The sequence below is a fragment of the Oryx dammah genome, unplaced genomic scaffold, assembly GCF_014754425.2.
Source record: "Oryx dammah isolate SB20612 unplaced genomic scaffold, SCBI_Odam_1.1 HiC_scaffold_1, whole genome shotgun sequence".
Lineage (NCBI taxonomy): Eukaryota > Metazoa > Chordata > Mammalia > Artiodactyla > Bovidae > Oryx > Oryx dammah.
Genome location: NW_024070185.1, coordinates 10,569,348 through 10,594,168, shown reverse-complemented (window position 1 = coordinate 10,594,168; position 24,821 = coordinate 10,569,348). Strand labels below are relative to the sequence as shown.

Below are 24,821 nucleotides of genomic sequence, written 5' to 3'. Positions count from 1 at the left end.
TCCATCCCTTTCCCTCCCCACTGGAACCACAAGTCTGTTCTCTGTATCTGTGAGATTCAGATATTTGTATGATATTCATTTGCATGATATTTTAGATTCCACATATAAGTGATATCATATGGTATTATTTGTCTTTCTCTTCCTGACTTTTGTTGTTGTTATTCAGTTGCTAAGTTGTGTCTGACTCTTTGTGACCCCATGAACTGCAGCACGCCAGGCTTCCTTGTTATTCACTATCTCCCTATGTTTTCTCAAACTCATGTTCATTGAGTCAATGATCTGGCCATTCATTGAGTTAGTCATCCAGCCATCTCATCCTGTCACCCCCTTCTCATCTCGCCCTCGTTCCTTCCCAGTATCTTACTTCACTTAGTACGATAGTTTCTGCGTTCATCTGTGTTGCTGCAAATGGCATCACTTCATACACTCATTGTGTGTATGTGCCACGTGTTTATCCATTCATCCTCTGATGGACATTTCAGTAGCTTCCGGGTCTTGGCTATTGTGAATAGTGCTGCCATGAACATAGGGGTGCATGGATCTTTTTGAATTATAGTTTTGTCCAGGTGTATGCCCAGGAATGGGATTGCTGGATCAAATGGCAACTCTGTTTTCAATTTTTTTAAGGATGCTTCGTTACTGTTTTCCATAGTGACTGCACCCATTTACATTTGAGGGTGGAGCCCTTGTGAATAGGATTAGTGTCCTCATAAAAGAGGCCTCAGAGAGCTCCCTTTTCCCTTCTGCCACGTGAGGGCATGGGGAGAAGGCCCCGGCTGTGAACCAGGAAGTGGGTTCTCACCAGACACTGAATCTGCAGTGCCTTGATTTGGACTCCAGTCTCTAGAGCTATGAGAAGTAAATTTCTGTCGTTTATAAGCCACCCAGACTGTGGCATTATTATAGCAGTCCAAATGGACGAGGACACCAAGCACAAGCTTCTGTCCCCACTGAAGTCCCATGACTCTTTGGACCTCTCTTTAGGTTTGGTTTGGTTTATAGAGGTCACCCCCGCCTCTTCACATGATTACAAGCTTCCTTGAGGAGGGATCGACTCTTAGGCATTGGGACCCTTCAGACTTAGTAGGTAGGCAGTTTGTTGATGCAGTCCAAGCACGTGTTGGAAAAGAATTTCCAGACAAAAAGCATTTCAGAAGGGAGTGACTTTATCAAAAACAAAGAACAGAGAACAATGTGGGCACGCCAACCTCCCGACAGACCAGGGAGATTCGACAGTTTTCATGGGTTAGTAGCCAAATGTGTAGCCTCAAGATGAAGAAAAATCCTGCTGGAAGGTTGGCATTAGGTGATTGGTTGGGGTGCTATAGGCTGATTTCCAAGACGGGGAATTTTTGCCTAATTTGGGCTCAAGAACCTGGCTAGTGATGATCACAGGGGCTCTTACTGGCAATGGTTACAAAGGGGCTAAGTCAGCTTTGGAGGTGCCCTTTGTTCTGGGCTCTGCCTGTGGCCTTGGGGCAGGACTCAGCGGTACTGTGCATTAGTGGAGAAGACCTAGTGAAGAGCACGTGTTCGGAGCATGGAGGCAGCCAGTCTCTGATCTTGTCCTCCCTGGGTTCTGGGAAGACTGGTCCATTGTCGTGGGCTGAACTGTGTCCCCTTCAAGTTCATGTGTTGAAACTCTAACCTCCCCAATACCACTATCTCAGAATGTGACCGTGTCTTTAAAGAGATAGTTGGGTTAAAATGAGGCTGATGGGTAGTCTCTAATCCAGTCTGACCAGTGTCCATGTAAAAAGAGGAAACTCAGCAATATTATGTTGGCCTCTGCCACACGTCAATATTGTAGAGCAATTGTTCTCCAATAATCGTATTTTGTTCTATAAATATATATATTAAAAAATCACAACCACCTCAACACAGCCAGTGTAGAATATTAGCTTCTGAAGGTGAATGCTCAGATTATGCCAGATACAGGGAGAACAACTGAATAGAGGAATGGGAATGGAGCCATTTCCCTTTTAATTTAAGGGAGTCCACATTCTTCATTTCATTAATGAAGAGGATTGCACCCAAAGTTTATTAAAAGTTCAAGTGACGGTGCTCTTCATGGTTTCTGCAGCTGCCATTTACATTTCGTTTTTGAAGAAATCAATTAATTTTATAAAATAAAAAAAGAGGAAACTCAAACACATGGGAAGATACTAGGAGAGCGCAGACAAAGGAAAAATGGTGTGAGGCTGCAGTGACAAGGCAGTCTTCTATGGAACAAAGAGAGGTCTCCAAGCAACCTTGCTGACACCTTGAACTTCTAGCCTCCAGAAGTGAAGAGAATAAATTGCTGTTGTTGCAGCCACAAAGTCTCTGGTATTTTGTTACAGCAGCCCCAGCAAACTAAGACACCCATGAATATGTAAAGCGAACCAGGTTCTAATTTACCAAGCAGACACTATTTTCATTTCTATATAGAAATTGGAGCAATTTCTAGGTTCAAATTGGCAAAATCTTCTCTTTGTTATAAACCAGTGATAGAAGAAAACAGAAGATTATGGAGAAAATGTAAATATTTCTCCCCACTGGAAAAGAATATGCAGTGTATCTGATTGTCTTGTGGCTGAGGTCTTTATTAGCATCTTTTACAGCAAGGAGTGTATATGTTCCCTTTTCCAGGCATAATGAGATTTCTGTAAAAGCTGGAGAAAAACCACAAGGTAGGGTCTGATTTGATCTGTTGCTTATTAGTCCACCACCATTATTTCTAAAACTCTACACCCCAAGAGAACAATACTTTAAATACTTTTAAAGTATTGTAGTTGTAGATTGCATTCAATCTCTCTCTCTCTCTCTCTTTTTTTTTTTTTGGCTGGACAACACAGCGTGTAGGATCTTAGTTCCTCAATCAGGGGTCGAACCTGTGCCCCTTGCGTTGGAGTTTTACCCATTGGACTCCCAGGGAAGTCTCACAATCTCTTTTAATTCCAGTTTTACTGTGACTTACTATAATTGACACATAGCTCTGTATACATTTAATGTGTATATATATGCATAATGATTTGACTTATATCCATCATGAAATGATTATCCCAATGTTGAGTGAACATCCATCATCTCATATCAACATAAAATTAAAGAACTAGAAAAAAAGGTTTTCCTTGTGATGAGAACTCTTAGGATTTCCTCTTTCATATATAACATACAGCAGTGTTAATGATATTTATCGTGTTGTTGATTACCTCCCTAGTATTAAGTTTCTTGTAACTGAAAGTTTGTACTTTTTGACTGCCTTCATCAATTCTCCCTCTACTTCCCACCTGTGGTGACCACAAACCTTATCTCTCTTTCTATGAATTTGTTTTTGAAACATAATTGATCTGCAACATTATGTTCCTTCCTGTTGTACAAAATAGTGATTTGATATTTCTGTGCACTTCAAAATGATCATCAAGATAAATCTAGTTGTAGAAGTCTAAACATGAAGTATGTTTCCTGGCCTTTTCTCCCTTCTCCCTCCGGGACCCTTCTAATACACATGTTAGTACGATTGGTATTGTCTCAGAAGTCTCTTAAACTGTCCTCATTTCCTTTTTAAAAGTGAATTTACTTTGGGGTGTGCTGGGTCTTTGTTGCTGCACATGGGCTTTCTCTAGTTGTGGAGAGTAGGGGCTCCTTCTTGTAGCGTTGCACAGGCTCTAGAGCGCAGGAGCTCAGTAGCTGTGGCACGTGAGTTTAGCTGCTCTTGAGGGCACGTGGGATCTTCCTGTATCAGGGATCAAACCCGTGTTCCCGGCACTGGCAGACGGATTCTTAACCACTGGGCCACCAGGGAAGTTCATCATTTCTTTTGATTCTTTTTCTTTTCTTCTGTTCAGCTTCAGTGATTTCCACTACTCTGACTTACAGTGTGTTGACCTACTCTTCTGTATCACCTAATCCACTGTTGATTGCGTCTAGTGTATTTTTTTTTATTTCAGTTGTTGGATTCTTTATCTCTGTTTAGTTCTGCTTTGTTTTCTAATTCTTTGTTAAAAACTTCTAACTTGTGACTCCGTTTATCCATGCTTCTTCTAAGTTCTCTGGGCACCTTTATGATGCTCATTCAAAAAGCATAAATAAATACCATTATCAAAATAATGAAAATTGAATAGTCTCAGTGAGATGCAAAGAAACACATGTCTAAATATAATCCTTAATTGTCATCAATTACCGCTACCTACTGTTAGCTCCACCCAATCTGGGCTTGAGTAGGAATGTTTCAATCACGCTGAACTGTTTCACCGGTAGTTCCAGAGTTTCGACAGTTCTACCACATTTTTAAAAATTTCTACAACGGGTTTTGATTTCAGAGAGAGAAAGAGCCAATCAACAGTACTCCGCTTTCTTTCTACCTCTGTGTACAGCTTTTTCTCATTTCCTAACTCAAAGCAAAATCTGCCTTTTTCTCCATGTGATGCCAAAAGACAAAGGCCACAGTCACATGACTTGTCTTCTTTCCAGAAGCAAGAACCCACATGTTTCTGCCAGGAGCAAAAATCAATGAAAAGCCCTGTATAAAGACTAGGCAGCAAGACTTTAAAATAGAGAATTGAAGTGATTTTTATTACAGAGGGTGTCTAGAACAGAGCCTCACCCAGATTTCATGGCTCATTATCAATTTTCTCTTCATCCCTAAATCAGATTAAACCATGTGGCTGGGAGTAGGGAAGATATACTGAGTTGTGACGTGGTATTTAGATAGAAGAAAATAAACCAGCACACATTCATATTTTTCTAGGTAGTTCAATTGGAATGGAGAGAAATGCAAAAGAAACAAAGGATCTGAAGGTCAGCTAGTAATACAAACTGTGCATGTTAAGATGCTTTCAAGAAAAAGAGAGGTCACGTCTCAGTTCTCTCCTTGACATGGAAGTCCTGATGCTGTTGTATTTTAATTATAACAACTCTTCTAGGGATTTCCCTGGTGGTCAGTTGGTAAGAATCGGCCTTCCAGTTCAGGGGTTGCAGGTTTGATCCCTGTTTAGGAAGCTAAGATCCTACATGCCTCATGGCCAGAAAACAAAAACAGAAAACAACGGCAATGTTGTAACAAATTCAATAAAGACTTTAAATGGTCCACATAAAAAAAATATTTTAAAAAGCACTTCACTTATCCCATATTGTCAGATAATGAAGTGCTCCACAAATTACACATTCCATTATGTTATTTAGCACTAAAACATTTTTGTTTTTAAATTTTTTAAACAACAAAAAAAATTTGAAGTGTAGTTGATTTACAGTGTGGTGTTAGTTTCAGGTATATAGTGAAGCAATTCAGTTATATATACATACTTTTCCAATTCTCTTTCATTAGAGGTTACTGTTTAGTCACTAAGTCATGTCTGACTCTTTTGCCACCCCATGAACTGTAAGACCACCAGACTGCTCTGTCCATGGGATTTCCCAGGCAAGAATACTAGAGTAGGTTGCCATTTCCTCCTCCAGGGGATCTTCCCAACCCAGGAATCAAAGCTGCATCTCTTGCATGGCAGGTGGATTCCTTACCATCTAAGCCACCTGGGAAGCCCCAAGGTATTAAAGGTATTATATATAGTTCCCTGTGCTGTAAAGTAGGTCCTTGTAGGAACATTTTTAATTTTTATAATTTCAGTGCTGTGCATTCTCAAATGATCATTTCTCTGCTTTTGTAAGCAGAGCTTCTTGGCGTAATTTAACATTTTAGGTGAGTCAGAGTCACCATTTCTTATTATTATGATGTAACTGTGCCAGGATCCACGTGGCATCTCCTAAGGAAGAGTGCTGGGGATGAGAAAGAAGTGCCATGAACTCAGCCCTGCCAGGTTGAAATGGGAATAGCAGAGCCTGTTTCAGTTCAAGCAGTGGCTTTAGTGACATCAGCCCAGAACAGGGTGAATTAGAGGCACCTTAGAACAGTTTCGCCAAGAAACAGAGGCCAAGAGCAAGCTCTCCTCATATGAGACAAGATAGTATTGGTTACTACAAGAATAATACTAATAGTTGCTTTTGGACTTCCCTGGTGGCCCAGGGATTAAGAATCCACCTGCCAGTGCAGGGAACATGGGTCTGATCCCTGGTCCTGGAAGATCCCACACGCCACCGGGCAGCTATGCCTGTGTGCCACGGCTACTGAAGCTTGTGCACCTAGAGCCCGGGCTCCACAGCAGGAGAAGCCGCCGCAGTGAGGAGCCCGCACAACTCAACAAAGAGCAGCCCCCACTCACTGCAACCAGAGAAAGCCTGTGCGCAGCAGCAAAGACAGTGCAGCCCCCAAACTAAACTACTTTTCAAGAGTAATAGTTGCTTTGGAGAAGTGCGCTTGCTCACAGGTGAGACCATAGTTCCTCCTGGTGGAGATGCTAGAGTTAAGTCTTGAGGAGCCATTCCTCCCTACTTTTGAACTGACACACTTGAGCAGAGGAGCGTCTCCATTACCCGCTGGCCAAACCTGAGCTCTGAAACTTTCACTGGCAGGTAGACAAAGGTGGCATTCCCCAAGGAGGGTGTGTGGGGCCTGAAGGGAGCTGCTGAAGAAAGAATGTGAGGAAGAGAGACCATGGGAGGTCAGGAGACAGGGGGCTGCTGGCAGTTTCAGTCTGGCAGGGTCCTCTGTGCATGCTTAGCTGCTCAATCTTGTCTGATACTTTGTGACCCATGGACTGTAGCCCGCCAGGCTTCTCTGTCCATGGGATTCCCAGGCAAGAATACTGGAGTGGGTTGCGAATTCCTTCTCCAGGGAATCTTCCCAACCTAGAGACTGAACCCACGTCTCCTGCCTTGCAGGCAGGTTCTTTACCCTCTGAGCTATTAGCGAAGCTTGGCAGGGTCCTCTGCTTCGTGGCAGAAGTCATGCCTGCTGTCCTCCTGCTGCTGTGCTCTGAGACCCACCCAGCCCTGCAGGAGGTCAGCCAGTCTGGATAGTCCAGGAACTTGACCAACAAAGCTATTGCCTCCTGATGCCACAGGCTGAAATGGAGCCGAGTGCCCCCTGCCTTCTTCCCCACTCTGCTCCACATTGTGAAAGCATCTTGGCAATGCCTCCTCGTCACCAGCAGCCATGGGCAGGTGGTATTCCAGGCCTAAGAGACTAAGAGGGTTATTCCAAATCCTCCTCAACCTCCCTGCCCGCCCCGCCAAGACTAGTGAGGACCACCCTGCAGGACAGAAAGTGAGGGACCCACTTCAACACCCGGGTTAGACTTGTGTTTGTGTTTAGTTTCTAGACTCCTCCCTCATCATTCAAGGTCAGCAGTGAGTTCTGACTCTGTTCATTAAAAAGGATGAGGCACCCAGCAGTCCCACTGCTGGGCATACACACCAAGGAAATCAGAATTGAAAGAGACACATGTACCCCAATGTTCATTGCAGCACTAATAGCCAGAACATGGAAGCAACCTAGATGTCCATCAGCAGACGAATGGATAAGAAAGCTGTGGTACATATACACAATGGAGTATTACTCAGCCATTAAAAAGAATACATTTGAATCCATTCTAATGAAGTGGATGAAACTGGAGCCGATTATACAGAGTGAAGTAAGCCAGAAAGAAAAACACCAATACCGTATACTAACACATATATATGGAATTTAGAAAGATGGCAATGATGACCCTGTATGCAAGACAGCAAAGACACAGATGTGTAGAACAGACTTTTGGACTCTGTGGGAGAGGGAGAGGGTGGGATGATTTGGGAGAATGGCATTGAAACATGTATACTATCATGTGAGAAATGAATCGCCAGTCTAGGTTCGATACAGGATACAGGATGCTTGGGGCTGGTGCACTGGGATGACCCAGAGAGATGATATGGGGAGGGTGGCGGGAGGGGGGTTCAGGATTGGGAACTCATGTACACCCATGGTGGATTCATGTCAGTGTATGGCAAAACCAATACAGTATTGTAAAGTAAAATAAATAAAAAGGATGAGGCAATTAAGTGGTTGTTTTAGCCAAGGTTATCCAATTCTAATCATGAGGAAACATCAGAAAAGCCAACATTTTATAAAACATCTGGCCTGTATTCCTTGAAAATGTCTGAGATTAAAGGAAGCAAGTGAAATACTTGATCCTGGGTTGGGTGCTGGATGAAAAAGTATTGCTTTGCCCAGGCCATAATTGGGCAGTTGAGGAAATTTGGACGTAGACTGTGGATAAGGCAATGATATTATACTAATGTTGAATTTCCTGAATTTGATCATTATACATTGTAAGAGAACATACTTGTTTTTAATGGAATACACAAAAATATTATGGGGTGAAGGGGCATAGACATATACAGCTCCTTTGGAATAGTTGAGAAAGGTATGTACAAGCACACACACATACCCACTGAAGAATGATAAAGCAAATGTTGGCATATTGATACAGGGTTGATGGGAGTTCTTTGTACTGTTGCAACTGTTCAGAGTTTGACGTTCTTTCAAAGTAAAAAGAAAAATGAGAAAGTGATAGCCACGCCAAAAGAAAAGATTATGAAAGGACAATTCAAGTGGGAGAAACTTCAATAAACACAAAAAAAGGGTTTCAGTATCAGTAACAACCCATACAGTACAAGATGGTAAAATTAAAAATCTGATCCTGTGAACCTATTAAACAAAACAATAGTATCGATTTTGTATTTTTTTAATGGTATTAAAAAATGGTAACGCAGGAAATCTCATTCCTGCTAGTAAGCAGACAGTTAGTTGAGACTTTAAAGTGTTCTTTTACTCAGATCCTATAATGGAATTCTTAAAAAATTTATCCTGAAGATAAAAATCAGAGATAGAGGAATTTTGGAATTGGGACTCCTCAATTCTATAACTTATCAGTTACACAGTAGAAAACACATATATTTTTTATTTGGAGTTGCTTAAATTTTGGGTATCTAGACATAATTGGATACCTAGACATAATATGGATGTGAGAGTTGAACTATAAAGAAAGCTGAGCACCAAAGAATTGATGCTTTTGAACTTTGGTGCTGTGAAGACTCTTGAGAGTCCCTTGGACTGCAAGGAGATCAAACCAGTCCATCCTAAAGGAGATCAGTCCTGGGTGTTCATTGGAAGGACTGATGTTGAAGCTGAAACTCTAATGCTTTGGCCACCTAATGTGAAGAGCTGATTCATTGGAAAAGACTCTGATGCTGGGAAAGATTGAGGGCAGGAGAAGAAGGGGATGACAGAGGATGAGATGGTTGGATGGCATCATCGACTTGATGGACATGGGTTTGGGTGGACTCCAGGAGTCCAGGAAGTCCTGGCGTGATGGACAGGGAGGCCTGGCATGATGGACAGGGAGGCCTGACGTGCTGCAGTTCGTGGGGTCGCAAAGAGTTGGATACAGCTGAGCGACTGAACTAAACCACACAATTGCACTCATTTCATGTGCTAGCAAAGTAATGCTCAAAATTCTCCAAGTTGGGCTTCAACACTATGTGAACGAAGAACTTCCAGATGTGCAAGATGAGGGCAGGAGAAGGGGTCGACAGAGGATGAGAAGGTTGGATAGCATCACGGACTCGATGGACATGAGTCTGAGCAAGCTCCGGGAGTTGGTGAAGGATAGGGAAGCCTGCCATGTTGCAGTCCATGGGGTCGCAAAGAGTCGGACACAACTAAGCAACTGAACTGAGACATAATTTGGAATGATTACTAGTTTTTTTTTTCTTATAATTACTGTTCTAAGTATCATGGTTAAAATTTACTTCATAAATAAGTTGGAATACTTTCCTTTCATTCTGAGTTTTAGAATACTATGTATACACAGGAATTCTAATTTTTAAAATTGTATTTGAAATCAAATCACCTATAAGGTTGTCTATCTCTTTAAAAAATCAGAGATAGAGACAGAGATATCTGTATAAGAATATTCTAGTATTGTAGTATTATTTACAGTGGAGAAAAACAGCACCATCTAAATGTCTAGCAATAGAATAATGGTAAGATAAATGGTAGTATGGGCTTCCCAGGTAAAGAATCTGCCTGCCAATGCATGAGACACAGGATACATGAGTTTAATCCCTGAATTGGCAAGATCCCCTGGAGAAGGAAATGGCAACCCACTCCAGCATTATTGCCTGGGAAATCCCATGGACAGAGGAGCCTGGTGGGCTACAGTCCACGGGGTCACAAAGAGTTGGACGAAATTTAGTGACTACGCAACAACAAAATACATCTATACATCAGAATACTGTGCAGCATTTAAAGCTGCGTTTTCGAAAACTAATCTTTTCCCTGCCCACCTCCCAGTCTTCTGAGCAACATACCTTTTCCCCTTGTCTCCTCCAGAATCAAGGGCTACCCTGAACCCCAGTCGTGATGTTTCTGACGGTAGCATTCTGCTTAATTCTAGCCAGTGTCCCATTTCCTGAGCAGATGGATCAGCTGTGACTTAGAACTTGTAATGGAGTCCATGGGTCAGACCAAGGACCAAACTAAAGAGTCTTTTAAAAAAATTATTATTATTGAAGTATAGTTGATTCACAGCGTTGTGATAGTTTCTGTAGTATAGCAAACTGAATCAGATATATATATGTACATAGATATATACACACACATACGTATATTGTATACGTATATATGTATACATAAACATATATATATGCACACACATATATGTTATATTCTTTTTCATATTCTTTTCTATTATGGTTTACTACAGGATATTGAATATAGTTCCCTGTGCCATACAGTAGGACCTTATTATTTACCTATTTTACTTATAGTATTTTGTATCTGCTACTCTCAAACTCCTAATTGCTCCCTCTCTATGCCATTTCCTCTTTGGTAACCATAAGTTTGTTTTTGATGAAGTTTGTTTTTGATGTCTGTGAGTCTCCTTCTGTTTTGTAAATAAGTGCATTTGTGTCAAATTTTAGATTCCACATATAAGTTTTTCACTCTTCAGGTATTTTTCTTTGGTGAGGCACAAGTTTCTCATCCCTAAAACTTTAGAACTTCCTGAGGGTTTCATTGGCAATAAAATAAAAATGAAATGATGTGTTCTGTACTCGTCTTATGCCAAAAGTAACCATATAGGGATTTTCTATTGCCTATAAAGTTCCCAAAGTGGGGAGATGTTCTTTATTAGCTTTTAACCAACACAAGTAAATCTGATTGTCTCTAGGCTGGTATTCCATCCCCTTGGGGCTAAGCCCCAAGAATTAAATCTTATGTTTTGGGGGAGCCAGCTTTGCTGGGAGACATTCTCAGAAGGAAGTCTTGCATGCCTCTCCGCAGCACTGCATTCTCAGCAACCTCTCGCAGGCTTCTGTGCAGCTTCTCCATCTCCTTGTATTCGCTTTTGACATCTACAGAAGAGCATCAGGAGTTAGTGTCCTTTTCAGAAATGTCCCCAGGAAACAGATCCCCTGAGAATCCTGTTCTGACTTGGGTCAACTGTCCCAGAATATGAGCTCAGGAATGGAGCTTAGAGATTAGATGGTCCAATCAATGTGTTTTATAAACAACTTTGATCAAACTAGGCATTGTTGCTCTTACCTTAAGGCTTATCTGATCATAGTGGGCACCTTCAAAATAAATACAAACCTGCCCATAGAAGAAGTCTGGGAAATCCCTGGGTCTTTACCAAGGCTTCACAAGTGCTCAGTGGAAGGAGATACAAAGCACACCCCATGCCAGACCTCCCCCAGGCTTTTCCAGGCATCTCTCTCCTACTCCACTCCCTCTCCTCCCAGCTGTCCCCATTCTAAATTCTAGTGAATTTGCTCTGTTTTGGCATCTTGGGTTTTTAGCCTATGGTCTGCAATCAGATGACATCCTTGTAATGGTGAATTTTATGTCTCCACCTGTCTGAGTTATGATGCCCAGATAGTTGGTCAAACACTATTCTGGATGTTTTTGTGAGTGTATTTTTGGATGAGATTTACATTTAAATCAGTGGACTCTGAGGAAAGCAGATTGCCCTCTGCAATGTAGATGGGCCTCATCTAATCAGCAGAAGGTCTGACTAGAACAAAATGCTGCTCTTTCCCTGAGCAAGAGGGAATTCTCCAGAAGACTGCTTTTAGACTTCATCTGTAACAGTGGCTCTTCCTGGTTCTCTGGGAGACTGCTCTTGGACTTGAACTGCCAGTCTTTCCTGAGTCTCCAGCCTGCTGGCCTGCCTTATCACATGGACTCATGAACCTTTCACAGTTGCCTGAGCCAGTTCCTTAAAATGAATCTCCTTATGTATGTCTGTGTGTGTGGGAGACATACACATCCTGTTGTCCTGTTTCTCTGGAGAACCCTGACACACACAGTCCCTGTGAAGGGATAGTTCAGGCTGACCTTGGGGTTGGCTCTGGCATTGATCCGAAAGCCTCTCCAATCCCCTTTGCACCTCTATGCCCCATAGCATGACTCAGACTCCCCCACCCTGAGCTAGCCAGTGATGGGAGCCAAGACTGTGACCAAGAAGGGAGTCAGAACCCTGAGACCATTTGTCTTGCTCCTGAGGACACAAAGGTTGTATGTATTTACCTGCAAGCTCCTTGTAGAGCCCATCCCCTGGGGACGAAGCCAGGGTCAGCATGGTAGCGATGCTGCCCTTCACCTTCTCCGTGATTCCATTCTACACAACAAAGGACAGTTATTCTGTTAGGATGGTGCAGTCTAAAGGGGAAGGAATCTTATGAAAGGGACCCCACCCCATTCCCCAACCAGAGAGCGTAGGGACCAGGGTTGCCGAAACCAAAGTCAAGTCCAAGGGTGGACCCCTTGAGGATACCCTGGGAGACTAAAGTCACCAGGACAACATTTCTGAGGGGTCCCACCTGCCTTCACAGCTCCTTTCCTAGGTGATTGTACTCTGATGCTGAAGGACCGAATCAGGAGTAATGAGGATGCAGGGAGGCGGGGTGGGGGTGGGGGGGGAAGAGAACAGATACCACACAAGCAGAAAAAGAGGCAAAGCACTGATCATCATCTTCTTGTCCCACCGTTAGTTTAGTCACTGCCGAAATGTTTGTCGACCTCCTGCTTTTCATAACACACCATTAATATATAGATGACTTTCCAACTGCCTGAGATATGTCTCCTTGCTATTCTCAGTCCTTTTATCAGCTAAAACCATTTCCCTCTTCCAACCATCTGTTGCCACCCTTTGAAAAACACTCAACTCTCCACTATGCTGACAGAGCCTAGTTCTGAACCTTCACCTCCTGACTCCAAGACATGATCTTTTCACCAATGCATTGGATCAAAGTTCTAGTCTCAGCTGCATCTGTGAACCTGGTGCTAGTAACTTTGGCCCTTAGCCTTAGCTGCATTGTCTGTGAGATCGGAGAATGGGAACCCTCTGTGGTCTTGCCCAGTTGCACCTTCTTGCATGTCTGTCATTTAAGATACATTTGTACATGATCAACGCGCTAATCATTTTTCAATTGCAATTGTTTTCTTGGGCACCTTAAGGGCCAGTTTTTATGTACTCAATGGGGATTGGCAGCTGTAGAATTTGGCAAATTTTCTGCAGGTATTTGTAGGCAGTGGTAATATGTGAGATGATGGAAACTAAACTGCTACTGGTAAACGAGATAACTCTTAGCCCGATCCAAGAGAAATAACATGCTTCGTGTCGTGGAGAAAGGGATTTTCCAAAACTGTAGTGATGGGAGGAGAGGAGATTGTGCACAAGAGGTTGGAGATGTTTCAGGAAGTAGGTTGGTCCAGAGGTGGATGGAAATAGCAAGGAGCTGGGTCCTTGGGGAGAGGTCAGCTAAGCCTGGCCTGAGGCTGATGAATTTGGAAATGCTATTGGCCAGGGAGGGGCTAGCAGTAGCTTGGACTAAAGCAAAGAATTTATATTACTTGCAGAGGAGGCTGACAAACTGTGAGACCCAGGACTGGGAGTGGATGGGTCCAAGTGTACTTGACAGAACACTTAGTTTCGAGGAAAATGTCAGGAACTGTCTTCTGAGATGGAGAGAATCTCACCAAAATATATGCCAGGTACTGTAATGAACAGATCTGTAATGGTTGGCATTTATCTATAGGTATTTTATTTAGACAAGACATTTTCCCTCATTAAAAAAAGATCTGGGGACTTCCCTGGTGGTCCAGTGGCTAAGACTCCGTGCTCCCAATGCAAGGGGCCTGGGTTCGATACCTGGTCAGGGAACTAAATCTTGCAACTAAGACTGGGTGCAGTCAAATATTTTTTTAAGTGTGTCTTGAGATAATACTATTGCTAGAGCTAGATGACCTGGTCCCCAATTCCCACTCTTGTAACTTGCTAGCTCCGTGACCTGTTGATACACCTCTGTCTGCCTCAGTTTTCTCATCTGTAAAGTGGGAACAATCACAGCACCTTATCTCACAGACTTGCTGGGGATTCAATAAGCTCACGTTTGTAAAGTGCTTAGGGTCCCCTCTAGATATCACAGTGATCTTAGTGATGACTCAGGAAAGAGAAAGGGTGCAGGAGAGAGCTGGAGGCCCTGAGTTTCTGAAGTCACAGACTGAGGCAAGCGCGAGCCAGCACGTGATGGCGGTAGAGGCGGAAGCCAGGTGGAGGCTGGCCCCTTCCCCAGCATCATGGGCGTCAGTCGAGCCCACTTTGCAGAAGGCATCCGGCTCCATCTGGGCTCAAACAACTACCACTTCCTGCATCTCTGCCCCTCCTTCCCGTGCTCCCCAAGGAGCCCTCTGGGACCGGTGTGCAAGCGCCTGAGTTGAGTACCTTCAGCTGCTGAAACTGGTGCTGCATTCTCTCCTGAGCCCGTTCAAACATGCCCTCGGCCACCTGCCGGTCCACCCCTCTTCTGAGGACGTCTTTCATTCTTTCACATGCTTTCTTGCCCGTGATCTGTGCGGCCTCTGGCAAAAATGATAGCCACAGGAACACCTCAACAAGGACTTGCTTAGATATCCTTAGCATCAGAAAGAAAGGCAAGCAAACCAACTATACACACATACACATAGGTGTATACATGTAGACACACACATAGACACACCTGGGGCTTCCCAGGTGGCACAGTGGTTAAAAAATCTGCCTGCAATGCAGGAGAGTCAAGAGACATGGGTTCAGTCCCTGGGTGAGGAAGGTCCCCAGGAGTAGGAAACAGCAACCCACTCCAGTCTTCTTGCCTGAGAAACTCCACGGACAGAGGAGCCTGGTGGGCTGTAGTCCATAGGGTCACAAAGACTCAGACACAACTGAGCACACATATACACACCTACATAACCATACGTATTTGTATATATATAGTCATACATGTAGCACCATTTTCTACACCGTGGAAATAGTGTAGAGTGAATTAAGTATGAGGTTACAAAATAGTGAATAGTGAATAGTGTATGAGTGAATTAAGCAGAAGGTTACAAAATTCCAGACTCCACCACCCACCCCAGAAAAAAATCAATGGGACCAACAAACCAAGAAAAAGCTGGCAAGTGAGTTTACAGGTACTTAAGATAAGAATGAGAATTCAGTAAATGGCTTTTATAGTTTAATTAGCTGCAATGCAACACAGAGAGAAGCAAAATGTCTAGATGAAGGGTGGATGGAAAGAACTGGAAACAGACAGATAAAAGCAGTTCGTGACTGACCTCTCCCCACCCATTTGCAATTGTTGGGTTTTAATTTGTAGACCCAGAGTGTTATGGGGGCTTAGGACATAGAAGGACAAATGCTTTAAGAGGGGGACAGCAGACAAGGATGCTAAAGAAGCTGACAGACCCCAACATTGCCCTTGGGGCGCCTACCTTCATAACAGGGCTTCAGGTCGTTCTGAACAGAGGTGGTGAGAGACTCATAAATCTTCCTCTTCTTTCTGAGGATGTGTCCCTCCAGGCCTCCCAGGATGGCACTTATCTGAGAATCCACATCAACAAAAGGCCATTTGTGACAGTCCCTTGACAGAAGCAAGGCAGGGGTTTCTGTGGGCTGTACTATTTCCTTTGCCCGGGTTACTGTTCGCTGTTCCATCTCCTCCACTACCAGGCTGTGAGCTCCTCCCTCACAGGCAGGAACCTTGTCTTATCTTTTTTTGTTTTTTGGCCATGCTCTGTAGCATATGAGCTCTTAGTTCCCCAACCAGGGATGGAACCCAGGCCACCTGCATTGGGAGCACGGAGTCTTAACCACTGGCCCACCAGGGAAGTTCCAAAACTTTCTCTTAAGCATCTTTACATCCCAAAAAGCTTCCCGTAGTGTCTGGTGCCTCAGACAACAAGTATTTGCAGAGTTGAACTCAGGTACACGCATGGTTATGGGATGGGGCATCTTTGGGAAGGGTAAAGGGGCACAGGTGATTCTCATGTGATTTGGGCTGGGCTTGTGCTGTGGGCCTGTGCGTAGTCATGTCTTCCAAAATTCTTACACTGAAATCTTAAACTCCAATGTGATGGCTCAGATGGTAAAGAATCTGCCTGCAATGGAAGAGACCTGGGTTCAATCCCTGAGTCGGAAAGATCTCCTGGAGAATGAAATGGCAACCCACTCCAGTATTCTTGCCTGGGGAATCCCATGGACAGAGGAGCCTAGCGGTCTAGAGTCCATGGGTTGCAGAGTCAGACACAACTGAGCGACTAAGCACAAATCCAGGGTGATGGCATTAGGAGGCAGGGCCTTTGGGAGGTGATTAGGACTCAAGGTGGAGCTCTCTCAGTTGGGATGATGCCCTTTATAGAAGAGACCCTAGAGGGCTTCTGTGCCCTTCTGCCATGTAAGCACACAGCAAAAAGACCGCCACCCCTAAACCAGGAAGTGGGCCCAAGCAGATACCAAATCTGCCTGCACGTTGATCCTGTGCTTCCGGCCTCCAGAATACTGAGAAATGTCTGTTATTTGTAAGTCTCCCAGTATTTTGTTATAGCAGCCCAAACAGACTAAGACAGCCCCAGACTAAGAAAATGAGTCCCACATAAGAGTCTTGAGGACTCAAAACTAAAAAGTAATCTGCCAAAAAATGACACTTCTTTAAACTTCACTGCCATGGATGGTATTTCATGATATTGGCAAAAGTGAAGTCAGTGAGACTGTTACAAGTGGATTCAAATATTTATATAGCTAAAGACTCTTTGAAGATACTTCCTGGGAACTGAGTCTATTTGACAATCTCAGCACTAATTATTGGCTGCTTCTCAGGGGAACAAAGCTTGCTGCCTCCAGGATCACTTCTCTCTCCTCCATCCTGCTATGTTCTGGATCTCAGCATCTGTTATTAGGCCTACCCAGAGCCTAGACACTCCAAGGGAACAAGTAAGGAAAGACAGGCAACCTCCAAAATCCTGCTGGGAAGAAAACCACTACCCAACCTCATCGCCCTCTTCACTTTATAAGGATCTTACCTCCTGGATCAGGAAACTCTTTTTATAGCTGTCATATTTCCAGCCATTTCTTATCCCAATTTCAGTCATCTTCTCCTGCAGAGAGAGCTTAAAAGCATCTATGTGGGGGATCAGAGCTGAATCATCAGTGGACTTCCCAGACCTACTGAGGAAAGCAAAGTAAAATGTTAAGAGACAGCAGCAGCTATTGTGGGATTAAAACAAAGAATTAACTAGCTGGTATTCTTTTACTCATTTTTAAGAGAAGGGTGATGAGAACTAATAGTTATAAAATTTCTGGAATATTCCAAGTGCTGTGCTATGCTAGGCCCTTGATATAAAAACCTATGAAGTCAGTGCAATGGCACCCATTTTATGGATGAGAAAATTGAAGTTTGGAAATGGTTGCTAAAATGTGTTCAGAGTCACATGGCTAGTGAGTAGCAGGGTTAGGCCTTAGACACTGATCTGTTTGACCTCAAACCTCATAGTCTTTCTGCTACTCAAATGTTCCCACTTGAAGGGGTGGGATGAACTACACCTTAAAAGATGGGCAAGGTTCGTTGTTGTTTAGTCACTGAGTCATGTTTGCCTCTTAGTTGCACCATGGACTGAAGCCTGCCAGGCTCCTCTGCCCATGGAATCCTCCAGGCAAAAATAGTGGAGTGGGTTGCCATTTCCTCCATGGTATCTTCCTGATCCAAGGATTGAGCCCAATGTCTCCGGCATTGCAGGCGATTCTGCAGATTCTTTACCACTGAGCCACTAGGGAAGGCTGTGTATGGTTTAGGGATGTGAAAAGGAGGAGGCAGCATTCTCCCCAGGGACCACATAGTGAACTAAGTTTCAGGACATCCCAGGGGGTATGAGGTGAGCGAAGGAGAGGGCACAGGCTTGAAGTCCTAGATCTCTACCTGTGCGTCAAGTGGCCGTGGGAAAGCTGGGTGATTCCTCCCAGTGGCAGTGTGTTCACTTGCAAAAAGACCAGAGCCACTTCCAAGGGTCCTTGGGAGGCTATGATAACATGATGCAGGCGGAGTGCTTAGCATAGTTCCTGGCACGTCTCAGTAACTCTCTGCTGCCCTCAGATTGGTAAAAGCCGGCGGGGCAGGGAGGGGTGGGAAAGGCCCATTGGAGGCAAGCGGAATGTCTTGAAGTCTATTCCAAGGAATTTGGAGTTTACCCGACAGACATGTAAACAGGGTGAGTGGGCGTAGGTGGAATGGCATGATGAAAAACAAATTTAAAGGAAGGTTGGGGGGCAGGGAACATTGAGCAAAAGTGGAATGGTTCAAATAGGTGGTGGGCCAGGTGAAATGCCAGGGGTGAAGGATGGAGACTGAAGACAGGTGAGGAATAGAAGACAAGGAAGAAGGGAAAGAGCAGGCGCTGTGGAGGCTCAGGCCCCAAACCCCACGCCATGTGTCAGAGAACAAGCAGAGTCATCCTGAGCCATTTTCCCTTTTCGTGCTCAGGGAGATTTACAAAGGCTGTGTATTTCCTTAAGTCCACACTTTCCAACCCAAATACCCTATCCTGGGCCCAGGTCCATAAGAAAATGGATCCCCCGCTGCCTGTAGGAGATATTTGAAAAATAACAGGAATTATAACATTAGTCTCAAAGTAGCGTCTCCAGCTGCTCTCCAGGTCACCACGGGAAAATTTTAAGTAAACCCAACCAAGAAGGCTTTTGTGTTTTGCCAAAGACTGAGTTTTCCTCCTCAAGTTGCAAGCTACTCTGGACCCTTCCAGATCCCAAGAACAAATTCTTGAAGATGAGACTCTGGCCCAGGCATTCTTAGGATGTTTGTTCACAGAGGAGCCAAATGGATTCCTTTACCTAAAAATGCGCCCAAAAACAGGATCAATCTGTTCGTAGATGGGCTGTGTGATGGCTTCATTCAGATCAATTCTCGCAAGAGTCCTGGAGGCATAGATGCCATTTTTCAGGCAAACAGCTTTCAAAGTCTGGTGAAAGCCCTGGTTTCCTCTACTCCTCTGGATAAACAATAAGATAACAGAGTTAGTAGGTACCTAGAATTCATGGAATCAGAACTACACTGCCTCGTGTGTGTGTGTGTGTGTGTGTGTGTGTGTGTGTGTGTGTGTGTGTGTGCGTGTGCACGCGCGCTCAGGCAGACATGTCCAACTCTTTGTGACCCCATGGACTGTAGCCCAGCAGGCTCCTCTGTCCAGGGGATTCTCTAGGCACGAATACTGGAGTGGGTAGCCGTTTTGTGTCCTCCAAGGGATCTTCACAACAGAGGGATCAAACGCACATTCGTGTATCTCCTGCATTGCGGTTGGATTCTTTACTACTGAGGCACCTGGGAAGCTCATTCAATTAGTCTAAGTTTTAGTAAAACGAAATCATCAGTAATACTTGTGTACTAGTTTAGGATCTGTTTGGGATGTTTCAGTCTAGATCCCGAACACTATTAGCAAGAATTACCGAGAAGAGTAGAGACATGATCTTCCAAGTAAGCTATTCATTATTAAGCTACACAAGAGGATGGCAGTCACACCTCTGGTCAGCGGGAGCTTCCACTCTGAGCTCCCAGAGCATCCTCTACTGTCTCTGCTCACATACAGCAGCTTCGCATTTGTCTCCTTACTCGTCAGGCTGCTGCAGTGATCATCAGCTGGTTGAGATTAAGCCCAGTGTCTCATCCATCATGACGTCCTCACTGTCTGGTCCTGGCATATGTCGTGCTTGATAAACATGTGTTAAATGAGCAGTTCTTAAATACAAATGTGCTCTGACTCCTCTGCAAGTATGTTTCAGATTTTCCAAGCACAGCCCACAGTTTTATATTTTTTATTAAATATTTGGTAAAATGTGATTTGATGTGTATATCTTTGTCATTTTTTCCCCCAGAAATATAAATTCACAAATGAGAAGAAAAAAATTATTATGAAGCCAGAGCTATTAGAGTCAACAGATTTTAGCCACATGGTGATTGATTCTCAGTAGAAGAATAAGAGAATATAAAATATATTAGCACTGACCAGAATTTCAGTAGAGGGCCTTGTGATCGTCGTTGTAGTTGTTTAGTTGCTCAGTTGTGTCTGACTCTTTGCAACCCCATGGACTGTAGCCCTCTAGGCTCCTCTGTCCATGGGGATTTCCCAGGCAAGATTACTGGAGTGGGTTGCCATTTCCTCCTCCAGGGGACCTTCCCGACCCAGGGATTGAACCCGGGTCTCCTGCACTGCAGGCAGATTCTTTTACCATCTAAGCTGCCAGGGAAGCACTTGTGATCATTAGTCAGTGATCTATGTTTTGGGGGAATATATTTTAAGTTAATGGCTGTGTAGCATGGTACAACTGTCAGCATACTATACCCACCCACATCTATCATATCTGTCTAGCTATCTGTATTTTAATATTCTGCCATTTCACTTAATATTATAACATGAGCATTTCCTGAATTCATTGCAAATACTTCAAAACAATATTTTAACAACCGCATAAAATCATATGGATGCCTCATAATTCACTGTACCATTGTCTTATCACTAGACATTTAGGTTATTTTACTATATCATATAATGTTATGATGTTAGTATATACATATTTGCCCAAATGTCTGATCACAAAGGCAAGTTGCTTATCCAATAGGAACTCCCCAGGTGTGTCTGTAGTCACGGAGAAAGAAGCCACTGAAGGGCTAAGGAGAGAGGGGCTAGTTCCTGGGATAGAGCCCTAGTGACACCCTGAAGATGCCTGATGCTGCTCCTTCCTCCCCAAGTACGTCATCTCAGAGGACTGGTCCCCACCTCCTGCCTTCACTTGCTCAGCACCCACGTACTCATTCACTTTTTTGATCTGGGATCTTCTACCATTCTATGAAAACAGTTCTCCCTAGGGTCACTTAGTCACCTATTGCTATGAAACCAATTACCCCAAACTTCATGGCTTAAACAACAATACACATTTCTTATCTCCCATCCTGTGTTGTTCAGTTGCTAAGTCGTGTCTGATTCTGCAGCTCCATGGACAGCAGCACACCAGCCTCCACTATCCTCTACTATCTCCCAGAGTTCACTCAAATTCATGTCTGTTGAGTCGGTGATGGTATCTAACCATCTCATCCCCTTTGCCATCCCTTAGAAATGCCGCATAACTAATTAAAAGATAAAACAACAATCTGTGTGCCAAGTGAGAGATTACAGGATGCTTTCTTATTGTGTATCTAATTGATACTTACATCAATGCTGTGAAATAGACTAGACAAGTATTTATCATCCCCATTTTATAGAAGAAAATCCAACAGGCTTAAGTGGGTGTTTGGTGGGGCTGGCATTCAAAACAAGACCCTCAGATCCTAAATTCCAACTCTTTCTCCCTAACCATGTACCTTTCCCTGAATCCTTGCAATGCACAGCTGAACAGTTGCTCAATATGCTTTCCTGTGTGCAATTTTCACTCTCTCCCAATCTCTTCTAGCTCTTTATTTCCCTGGAAAGCAATGGGATAGTAGAAAAGTAGGCAAGGGATCAGACCGACCTCACCAAATATCATGGTTTTTCCCTTTGGAGGGTCACTCACCACCAGGCACGCCCCAAGGATGCGTCGGTAGGAACTCCTGGCGTTCCAGATCCCTTCTTGCAGGGGCTGTGCTATATGGGCAAAACACTGGTCAATGGCCTTCTCCAGCAACTGTATCTTCTCTTCCACAAATCTCCGCAGGCCACTCATGTGCAAATGTTCATTCTAGGGACAAGCACCAGCAGGAGCATGAGGCTATGCCCTCCCTATAGGCATCGGCTTTTGCAGGTCTGCTTCCTCTAAGCCTGTCCAGATTTTTGCTGCTGCTGCTTGAGCTAATCACCCACAGTGGACTTCACCCTATCACCCAATAAAGCATCCTCCTGTCCCCAGGTCTCCTTAAGCTTTGTGGGATTGGCACACGTGTGTCTGTAAGTTGTGTCCAACTCTTTGCAACGCCATGGACCGTCTCCTGCCAGGCTGTTCTGTCCATGGGATTTCCAAGGCAAGAATACTGGAGTGAGTTGCCATTTCCTTTTCTAGGAGCTCTTCCTAACCCAATGGTCAAACCTGAATCTCCTACACTGGCAGCAGATTCTTTACCATCTGAGCCACCGGGGAAGCCACTTGTGGGATTAGAGAATAGAACAAATATATGCCTTCTACAACTTATTTTAGTGGTATAATCCATTAGGCTACTGGAAAGAGTAAATATTTTAAAAAATCCAGCCATTATTAAAAGAGATTTTTTCCAATGACATCTGATTTGACAAATATTTAATAAACTTGGTGCAGTTTGGGAGGATAGGATTTCTTAAATTTGTGTGAGAAAAGTGTGCATAGAACTCACTGGGCAAGTTGGTTCAAACTCGAGCACCTGGGATTCTATGCTTCTAGCAAGTCCCAGGGTAACAGTGACCTTCTGGAATAAATAACAGAGCTATAGGACCGCCAAAATAAAGAGTTGGTTCCTGCTTCAAAGGAGAACAGCCTAATCAGGGAAGAAATGTCAATTCAAATATACAAGGGAGTGACTACCAGAGGCTGTCTTGACCTCTAGGTTCCAAACTGGGAACTTTGTAGTGCCTGCCCCTGTATGAGAACCCTGGAGACCATGCAGTGTCCACCTGCAGTGGAAAGAAGCCACACTCCTTAGCTCAGCACTTAAGGCCCTTCTTAGCCAGAACTCAACCAATTTCTCCAGTATCACCAGCTCGCTATTTGCCCCAAAGGTCCTCCCGTGTAGCTGCCCATGAACTTGCTGCCATTCCCTAAATGTGCCATCCTTCTGGCTGTGCACAGGCTCTGCCCACGTTCTCGTCCTCCCAGAAAAAGTTCAAAAGGCACTTCTCGTGGCGTGCTGTCCCTGATTCCCCCAGCAGAGTTGGGCTGAGCAGAGTTTGGGTGCCCTTTCCTGGGCTCCCGTTGCATTCCGTACACCCCTGCTATGCTGTGTCTCCCTCGGGCCACGTGTCTCCCTGTTCTGGGCCAGGACCTTGCTGAAGAGACAGATTGTTATTCGTGCTTGTTTATTCCAGGCATGGCACGGAGAGTGCAGTCCATAAACGTTTGTAGAGTGAGTGAGTGGCATGGAAAAATGGCTGGATAACGTAGGATTTTAGATTCTATTCCAAACTGGATGACAGAAATAGCTCTTGCATTAAGGTGTGACCTTCCATAGATAACTTATCATCCCTGAATCCTCAAGGGCACTGTCTATGAAGTAAGTTGAACAGAGCTGAATGATCCTGAAAATAGCCTCAAACTCCTACATTCTGAGTCTCAGAATAGAGGAGTTTCAGAAGTTTATGGAAACTATCCCATTTCAAGCATGCCCTGGGGAGTTTCAGAGTTTTCACTAGTTAGAGTTCTATACTGTAGCTCACCAGGCTCCTCTGTCCATGGAATTCTCCAGGCAAGAATACTGGAGTCAGTTGTGATTCCCTTCTCCAGGGGATCTTCCTGACCTAGGGATCGAACTCCGGTCTCCTGTGTTACAGACAGATTCTTTACCACCTGACCCACCAGGGAAGCCCCGGAATTCTATAAGCAGGACTTTTTTCTCAGAGTGCTCGCTGGGTTCTTTGAAATGTGTGGTGTCACTGGTGAGCAAAATGAAAGAAGAGAGGTCATGAAAAGGAACGCCACAGGCAAGAGTCTCACAATGGCTCACTCTCAACGAATCCTTATTGAAGAAGGAAAAGAATGATAAGAAGCAGAAAGGCTGGGAATGAAGAAAGGGAAAAAGGCTGGCATCTACTATGAATAAATGCAGGACTCATTCAGCATTGAGATTGTCTTAATCAACTTCCCATTAATTCTTAAAAAATAAAGGTGAGATCCTTGTTCATTTAAAACCACTAACTGGACTTCTCTGGGGGTCCGGTGGTTGAGAATCCAACTGCCAATGCAGGGGACATGGGTTTAATCCCTGATCTGAGAAGATTCCACAGGCCCCAGAGCAACTAAGCCCGTGCACAACTACGGTAGCCTGTGCTCTGGGGCCTGGGAACCCCAAGAGAAGCCACTCAATGGAAAGCCTTCACACCCCAACTAAGAGCGTACCCCTTGCTTGCCACACCTAGACAAAAGCCAGTGCACAGCTATGAAGACCCAGCACGACCAAAGATGAAATTAATTTTTAAAATATAAAATCATTATCCTCTAATTTTTGAGTTTGAGTTGCAATCTTAAAAAAAATGGTCCATCACATACAATTTTAGGGTTTTTTTCCCCCCCAGAATACAAAGGAACTGACAAAACTCTTGCCTTCCAACTTTCGATCAAAGAAGTAAGGCTGAGACCGATATGTGAGGCCAAAGAATTTTGAGGAAGGCTGCTGGCAACCCCCTCTAAAAGGCTAGGATAGAATTCCAGCCAGCCCCCTCCTCTGCATCTTCTGTGGCCTAGAGTCTGGATACAAGGAGAGAACTGAGGCTGTACTTCCATATCACACTCCAGCTTGGACTGCAGAAGGCTTTGTCCCGGTGTTTATCAAACCAACCAACCACACACAGCACCGCATCTGATTCATTTTCCATCAGCACTTCCAAAAGCAATCTTTGGCTGGGCAGCAAGGCAACTTTCACCCCGAAGAAT

The 24,821-nt window shown here is 44.1% G+C and overlaps 1 protein-coding gene across 1 annotated transcript in view; it reads right to left on the bottom strand.

Moving 5' to 3' along the window:
• Window positions 1-11,013: 11,013 nt before the first annotated feature.
• Window positions 11,014-24,821, bottom strand: part of NUGGC (nuclear GTPase, germinal center associated) — a 50,746-nt gene continuing 36,938 nt past the window's right edge. Inside the window, exons 13-19 of the mRNA XM_040237039.1 lie at window positions 21,783-21,947; window positions 19,071-19,228; window positions 17,252-17,393; window positions 15,665-15,773; window positions 14,640-14,776; window positions 12,443-12,533; window positions 11,014-11,268 (exon numbers count right to left, since the gene is read on the bottom strand). Coding sequence (XP_040092973.1) covers window positions 11,129-11,268; window positions 12,443-12,533; window positions 14,640-14,776; window positions 15,665-15,773; window positions 17,252-17,393; window positions 19,071-19,228; window positions 21,783-21,947 — 942 coding nt within the window. The 3' untranslated portion in view covers window positions 11,014-11,128. The remainder of the gene's footprint in view (window positions 11,269-12,442; window positions 12,534-14,639; window positions 14,777-15,664; window positions 15,774-17,251; window positions 17,394-19,070; window positions 19,229-21,782; window positions 21,948-24,821) is intronic.